The sequence below is a fragment of the Melitaea cinxia genome, chromosome 1 (assembly GCF_905220565.1).
Source record: "Melitaea cinxia chromosome 1, ilMelCinx1.1, whole genome shotgun sequence".
Taxonomy (NCBI): Eukaryota; Metazoa; Arthropoda; class Insecta; order Lepidoptera; family Nymphalidae; genus Melitaea; species Melitaea cinxia.
In genome coordinates, this window is record NC_059394.1 from 7,632,349 (window position 1) to 7,640,914 (window position 8,566).

Consider the following 8,566-nt stretch of genomic DNA (forward strand, 5'->3'; position numbering starts at 1 on the left):
ATTTGAAATGGAAAAAAAATGATTCTTATTACATGTAATAAAAATTTACTCTTATTAAGTATTTTGATTTCTATCCAACATCAACCCTAATACTTTCAACTTCTTCTGTATAAATAATAACACTGTCATACATTAGAGTTTGAAAAAAAATGAATAGTTATTCATCATATAATAATAATCATTACATAGTATAAAACAAAATTGCTTCCCACTGTCTGTATGCTTCGATCTTGAAAACTACGCAACACATTTTGATGCAGTTTTCTTTAGTTAACAGAGTGATTCCAGAGGAAAGAGGAATTTATATGTGTACATGGATAATATAGTAGAGGAACACTGATAGATTTTAAACCTTGCAAAGCCGGGGCGAGTCGCTGGTATAATAATATTCTACAAATCTAACAGCACCAATCTTACTATCTTGTCCAAGCTTTTTATCTTAAAAGATACCATTTAAACAAAGTTTAGTACCAAATCTTGGCTTTTTATTTTTCCTAAGGAAATAATAATAATAACTAACGCTAACAGCGTAGTAAACGCTATACAGCACCAAAAATACCTACAATTATACCTTTTAAAATAACATTCATTTACCCGTTTCTTCTTTACATTTCATATCTACAGAAAAATCTCATAGATGGCGCTGCTTTAAATTGTCTTGTCTACCTATATTCATTTAATTATGTTTATCAGCTCAGTTACTTATATTGCGTGATTTTTATAGTGTGAAGCTAGCTTATATAGCATGGTTATTAACATAATAACAACAACATTCAAATATGCGTCGTTAGATTACACGTTGTTACAGAATGCGTTGAGGAAATAAAGGTTCACTGCTTATTCCCGGTATGTGATAACATGATAATATGTAGCCTATATGTTGACCCGACTTCTTAATAATATTCGTATCAAATTTGAAGTAAATCCATGCGGTACTTTTTGAGTTTATCCCGGACATACATACAGACAAATAGACAAAAATTCTAAAAATAATTTTTTTGCCTTCAGTATCGATTGTAGACCACACCCCAAGTATTCTTTTAAAAAAATATTCAATGTACAGTTTTGATTTTCCTACCATTTTATTATATGTATAGACTAGCTGCTGCCCGCGACGTCGTCTGCGTGAACGCTATACAGCACCAAAAATACCTACGATTATACCTTTTAAAATAACATTCATTTACCCGTTTTTTCTTTACATTTCATATCTACAGAAAAATTTCATAGATGGTGCTGCTTTAAAATTGTCTTGTCTACTTATATTCATTTAAATATGTTTATCGGCTTAGTTACCTACTTATATTGCGTGATTTTTATAGTGTGAAGCTAGCTTATATAGCATGGTTATTAACATAATAACAATAACATTCAAATATGCGTCATTAGATTACACGTTGTTACAGAATGCGTTGAGGAAATAAAGGTTCACTGCTCGTTCCCGGTAGGTGATAGCATGTGTATGTACCCTATATGTTGACCCGACTTCTTAATAATTTTCGTGCCAAATTTGAAGTAAATCCACGCGGTACTTTTTGAGTTTATCCCGGACATACATACAGACAAACAGACAAAAATTCTAAAAACTATATTTTTGGCTTCGGCATCAATTGTAGATCACAGCCCAAGTATTCTTTTAAAAAAATATTTAATGTACAGTTTTGACTTTCCTACCATTTTATTATATGTATAGATTATGTAATACAAAATTTAAAAAAAAATCCTGCACATTTTACTAAATATCAGAAAAGTATTCTTCAACTTTAAAATCTATACAAATAAATAAAATTGGATTATCTGTTTGTAATATTAAAATAACCGCTTTTAACTTCTTCTTCTTCTTCTTCTTCTTCTTCTTCTTTGGCTTTAGTACCCTTGCGGAATTGCCAGTATCAGAGTAGATGCTTCAATGTTCGGTGAGTGTCTGTTGTTCAGTTAGGACATTGACAAGACTGACTTTGCTATTTATCAATAATTGCGGAAGTACAAGTTAAATAAAAAGAAAAAAGTTTTTTTTTTACCGATATTGAAAGAAACTGTTGCTCTACCTAGAACAAAACACAACAAAGGTTAGTAGGACATTACTCTATAGTCTAATGTTATTTTCTACAATAAACGCACACAAAGTATCAACAAATGGTGTATGTACAAAGGATAGCACAGATTTAAAATCAGTAGGGCGTGGGATAACAGGTGGAAGAAAATTATATAGTGAGGATACATTTTGTGAGCAGCTAAAAAATATGTGTTCAGGGGAGCCTTCGTCTAATCCGCATTCACAAAGGGAGCTGTCTCTAATTCTTAATTTGGCTAGAAAGACAGGGTTGCAAGAATGGCCAAGGCGAAGTCGGCATATTGTGGAACATACATACTTGGCCGCTTTGTAGTACTTAAAAAACCAAGGTTTGGAGGGTATTTGCCTTTGGATATCAGCATAGTGCCTTCCCGTAGTTCTGCTAGACTGCATCCACAGTTCATTCCAGACTGAGGATAAATGAATTTTTGCAAGAGAAATGACATCCTGACAATAAACCTTAAATTGACTAAGCCCTCCGGACCTAGTTGCCTCCTTAGCGTAAAGATCGACATTCTCATTGCCAACTATACCACAGTGACTAGGAACCCAACCCAGCTCAACTTTAATATTGTTATTATTCAAATTAAAAAGTATATGTTTAATGTTCAGGATTATCGGAAATCTTGACTTTGTTCGAAATTGATTAGAAGTAATTGCTTGTAGGGCACTCTTCGAGTCAGTAATAATAATGGATTTGTCAAGACGGTGTGACTCAACAAATTTAAGAGCTTCAAGAATAGCCAAAACTTCACCTGTAAAAACCGAGGATATTGGTGGTAATCTGTAATTTATAATAACATTAACTTTAGGAATCCAGACAGCCACACCCACACAATCCAACTCAGACAATTTAGATGCATCAGTATATATAATTAACCAGTCTTTAAACTGTCTGTTCATAATAGAATTGAATTGAGAGTTGGCCACCATGTAATCCTTACTTATGGGTAAATCTAGGATAATCTTGGGGGAGAAGACAACAGAAGAAAAGGGGGTATCATAAAGAGGGTTAAGTCTGAATTGAGCAACTGGGCATGGTAGAGATGTAAACTTTAGGTAACTCTTAAGGAGACAGGGGATATCTTTATGGCACCAATAGTTGGAGGAAGAAGTAAGCTGGGACAGAACACTAAGCTTACGAATAAGTGGATGTTGAGAGTCTTGGAGAGCTTTAAAGATAAACCTATCAGCAAGGTACTGACGTCGCAGATGTAGGGGTGGATCGACACATTCCACCTGCATAGCATTGATAGGGGAAGACTTCATAGCCCCTATAATTATACGGAGTGATTTAGATTGTACCCTATCTAACATTTTTAAACAGGTTTTATTGCAGGGCTCAAGTAGAAAAACTCCATAGTCAAAGTGACTGCGGACCAGAGCATTATAGAGGAGCTTCTGTGTGTAGGGATGCGAACCCCACCACACTCCAGAAAGTGAGCGAAGAATATTGACATTATTTTCTGACTTATTTAGAACATGATTAACATGTTGAGAGCCAGTCATTCATGAGTCAAGGTATACTCCTAAAAATTTAACACAATCCCTAACCGGGAAAACTGGGTTGTCTGAAACTATTATTACATTAGGTATAGATCTCCTCCTAGAGAACACGACCACACTACTTTTTTCGGTAGATATGGATAAACCATGTCTATCCAACCACTCATTTAAATAATAAATAGAGGAATTAAGTCGGTTAGAGCATTCTAGTATATCCGTGCCAGAAATGTACAATGCCACATCGTCCGCATATTGCAAAACATTGCAGAAAGAACTAACTGAAAGGTCAAGGTCGTTAGTATAAATATTATACAAAAGAGGGCTAAGTACCGAACCTTGGAGAAGACCTTTCCAAACTTTCTTAGGTGGGAGGGTGGAATTTTGATAATTAACTATAATAGAACGGGTTGACAAGTAATTGCAGACATAATTTACTATCTTCACAGGAAGACTCAGATGAAGCATCTTTTGCCTGAGCACCGGAAGAAGCACATTATCGTAGGCGGACGACACGTCAAGGAACACTCCCACCAATGATTCGTTTTTTGAGAAGGCAGTGCGGATATCAGTAATGAAGATACTGAGGCTATCTACTGTACTGCGACCTTTTCGAAAACCGAACTGAGTCTTGGAAAGAATGCCATTGTTCTCTACGATCCACTCAAGCCTATTTTTAATGAGGTGCTCTAAAATTTTTGCCAGGGTTGTTGATAGAGCAATTGGGCGATAAGAAGAGGGATCATTACCAAGCTTTCCCGGCTTTAAAATAGGTATAATGATTTGAGTCCCCCATTCCTCTGGAGGAATTTCCGATTGAAAAATGGAATTTAAAAAATTTAGACAAGTCCTCTGTGTTTCCAGGCCACTTCTTACCACAAAGGAGTAAGGAATATCATCAACACCAGGTGAAGAGTCCTTTAAGGAATTTAAAACCAATTGAAACTCCTCCAGCGAAAAGGGGCGATCAAATTCACCGAGGGGAGTACGCGACGAACTTAAAAAAACGCGACTTTCCTCAAAAGACGGAGCCGATGCAGGAGCCAACTTCTGAGAGAAGGAATCTAACCAAAGTGAAGTGTCATTAATTATAGGGCTATCATTAAGGGAAAAAGAACCACGGAATTTTTTAATATTTCGCCACACTAATGAGGGATGAGAAGACGGAGACAAGCTTTCACAGAACACAAGCCAACAACTCTTTTTCTTTTGCGCTTTTAATTTAATGCGTATGTATATATAAACAGTACATATTTCTGTCAGTTTTTCTGTCTGTTTGTCTGTTTGTTCCGGCTAATCTCTGAAACGGCTAAACCGATTTTGCCGGCACTGTCACTTGCAGATATCTAATGTAACAAGGAGTAACCTAGGCTACTTTTATTTCAGAAATTTATTTATTTTATCACTGCAAACTGAACAATAACTTTTTTGTTAAATCCCACCCGGACGAAGTCGCGAGCACAGCAAGTTAATAATAAATATACTTACATACTATTACATATGTACTTCAATCAAGATTGGATATGAATTTGTTTTAAAAGAATTTCCCTAATTTCATCTGTAACTTTAAACTTTGGCCCATGTCCTGGAACAATCCAATCTGCTAATTGAGCTACTTTAGACCTATTTTTTCTTTGTAGAACCTCATCTTCACTACCTGCATCAAGCCATATACCAGGATCTTCTATATCTTCAAACTTTTCAAATAAATCACCTAAAATAAATTTTGCAATACATAATAATAACATTGGCAATCATTTATTGGAACAACACTGGAAAATACATTTACGCACAAGCCCGCCACCCGAAAACAACGGGAGTATTGGGCTCCCTTTGCAGACAATACGCGCATGGAATACCCACTAAAACCCCCAGGTGCCCTTATCGTCATAGTGGGGTGGTCCCTAAAGTATGCAACCCTGAAACTTTTTAACCCCCTACCAAGGGGGCCAACAATCATTAACCTCTTTGTAATATGTGGTGAATATAATATGTATGGGTACATAAGTTATTACTTAACGCAAAAATATACATTGAACTCACCTGTAAGTGCTACAGTTTCTTTGGAATTAGAAATTACTAAAACTGTTACATCTGTGAGAGTATGTCCTGGAGTTGGAATAACTTTTACATTATTGTTAATTTTAAATTCTTCTCCTGAAAAAATTACGAGTAATCTTGTATTTTTTTATGTTGTTAAAAATTACTTTACACACTCAATCACAAATTTTTTAAACTACACTTGATTAATAATTAACTATGTATATTAATTTGTATTACTTGTTTAAAATATAATAATTTCAGTAATAACTATTATTTTTAAATACTATCTAATATTATTGCTTTTGTTTCGGTTTATTTTCTTATACCTAATTAAATATAATCTATAATATAAAAATGAGTCGCTGAATGTGTTGCTAAGCGCAAAACTCGAGAACGGTTGGACCGATTTCGCTAATTCTTTTTTTAAAATGTTCCTTGAAGTACGAGGATGGTTCTTACGGGGAGAAAATTTCAAAAAAAAAATTTAAATTTCCTGAAAAAGTCTAAAAACAACACTTTTCTATACTCCCATAAGAAAAGAAGATTTGTGATAATACTTAAAAGTCAATTTGAACTTTAATACCATACAATAGAGTTTGTGTTAGGCGATACGAAGTTCGCCGGGTCAGCTAGTAAAATATAAAATAATATAAGAAAATAAAATTACCTTCATCAAAGGGATGCAAGTAATAGTCATCTTTAAAGGAAACACTGAATCCAACAATGTGTTTCGCTTTAAGGAACAGATTATTATTGCCTATATGGTCTGAATGTCCGTGTGTGGATATGACATAACTTATATCATCTACTGTAAGATCTTCCTTTTTCAAAGCTGAAATATAATTGAAAAATAATGTACTTAAAACTATTTTAAATAAATAATTGTGTTTGTTATCAAAAAAACTCACTCAACTTCAATTTACATTGAAAAGTAATAAAATGAGAACATCAATGTAATTGAAAAATAGACAATTAAATACACATTATTAAGGATAACTAAAAAACTAATCTGCTATTCTACACACAATCGGGATCTAATTTTATGGGGTTTGATGGGAGAAGGGCTGAAGATGGGGGTTTTCTGTGCTACCGAATTGGAGCACCCCACTATCCATGTGGTCTTGGTCTGCCCTACACCTAGAGTGGTTTTTTTTTGAAACCAGAGGCGCGGAGGGAGGGCAGCCCTAGCCCGCCGCGTGGACGAATGCCTAGAGGCGCGGCTGAGGTCGCCTTGGGCGACCAGCCTCCGCTACGGAATGGAGCATAAGTGAGCGAGCTTTCACACGCAAGGGCGGAAGGGCTGCACTTCCCGCAACGCCGGAGCCAAGCGTTATTCTATCCTCAAAAAAGTGGTAGGTTATTTTTTTTGTAACGAAAATATAATTAGATCCTGATTGTCTATATTATATACTTTATTGCACTCATAAAATACATGTAGAAACAACAATAATAAGGTTTATGGCAAAGGTGGATTTATCTCTGAAAGAGATTTCTTCCAGTCAACCCATGGTCACGAGTAAATGCTTTGTATAGCAAGGCAAACAGTGCAAGAAAAGGAAGGAAGGAAATGAAAAAACAACATTAAAAAAAAAAGATAACAAATTTGATAAATTTATACATATACATATATTTAAAAATATAACATACTACATACTAACAAATACATATAAAGATACATAACAAAATATAAAAATACACTTGGACATATACATACTCACCACAATACATATAAATACATATATACACAATATATACATAAATACATACATATTCTATACAGATGATTACACATTAGCTAGTGAAAGCAAGCATTTCTTTAATTTATATTTAAAGGGAACATGGGAAGGACTAGTTCTGATGTCACTTGGGAGTTCATTCCATAGTATGTAGGCGTGTACCGTAAATGAATTTAACTTAAATTTTGTGTTCCATTTCGTTATATTAAACATAGCCTTACTGCCAGGGCGCCTGGAACGAGTAGGAGGGGGCAGGAGGCGAAACCGGGATCGGAGATACGACATACCAACTACTTAACATACCGATCTCGCTCCAATTAAAATGAGACCAAGCACCAACAGATTTTGAATAAAAAATAGTCAGCAAAATTAGTAGCAACAAATACCCAGAAAAAACTTATGAAGTACACAAGAAATCAGTCGAATTGAGAACCTCCTTTTTTAAATCGTTTAAGAACAGGTTTACTCCTCTAATTTTTCAATAATGATTTTTATTGTTTTTATTGTAATAAAATAGGTAAAAACTAAAATATACTTCTCGCAGTTTTATTACAAACCTAATATAATTTTATCTCTATCCCAAGATGTCATAGTGTCTACTACTATATTGTGGAAACCTTTTATAAGTGTACAACTACAATTTGCTTTCATTTCATGCTTATTTTTTAAATTCGAATACCCATCATACATCACCACAATGTCACACATAATTAGACTTTTGCAATAAAAAATTGTAAAAATAATCTCATATACTATATTATTTGGTACGAAAATTATTTTTTTAGATATTAATATTATCAATTTGTTTTTAACCGTGGTTTGTTGAAAACTGACAGACTGACACTACAATAACTCAGGAGTCCGAGGGAAATACGAAATTTTACGTCAATTGATCTGCCCAGTATATTGATAAGTGCATACCTAATCTATGTTGATCTGCTTTCGGATGCATTCGCATTTTAGAATGCTTTAACTTTTAATAATTTTTGAATAAATTATTCTTTATTAAAATATTATAAATAAAGTTTAATTAAATATTGAATTTTATTACAAGAGCTTGAATTATAATTATTTTTATTTTTGTATTTATATATCCAATAAGACTGTCAATTTCATACTATGCTTCAATTCACCTGTCTATTTCCTGTTTTCCCAGCTGTCTTTCCCGGTTATTTTTAGGTTAAATTCTAAAATAAATTCAAGAAACGAC

General features: G+C 34.0%; 1 protein-coding gene and 1 long non-coding RNA gene across 3 annotated transcripts; one reads left to right on the forward strand and one right to left on the reverse strand.

The window, feature by feature from the left end:
* Window positions 1–1,659: 1,659 nt before the first annotated feature.
* Window positions 1,660–8,222, reverse strand: LOC123669119 (metallo-beta-lactamase domain-containing protein 1-like). 2 transcript variants are annotated; one of them, XM_045602756.1, is made up of 5 exons: window positions 7,914–8,222; window positions 6,288–6,452; window positions 5,621–5,734; window positions 5,066–5,291; window positions 1,660–2,048 (listed from the first exon to the last, which is right to left on the reverse strand). In XM_045602756.1, exons 1-4 carry the CDS (start codon window positions 8,062–8,064, stop codon window positions 5,089–5,091), a joined length of 633 nt encoding a protein of 210 aa, XP_045458712.1. In that variant the 5' UTR covers window positions 8,065–8,222; the 3' UTR covers window positions 1,660–2,048; window positions 5,066–5,088. The 2 variants fall into 2 exon arrangements, with proteins under 2 accessions (XP_045458712.1, XP_045458720.1); XM_045602764.1 differs by lacking the exon at window positions 5,066–5,291.
* LOC123669137 lies at window positions 7,388–7,890 on the forward strand. The gene is made up of 2 exons (XR_006745694.1): window positions 7,388–7,502; window positions 7,584–7,890. It is a non-coding gene; the product is annotated as an uncharacterized LOC123669137 (long non-coding RNA).
* Window positions 8,223–8,566: the final 344 nt, after the last annotated feature.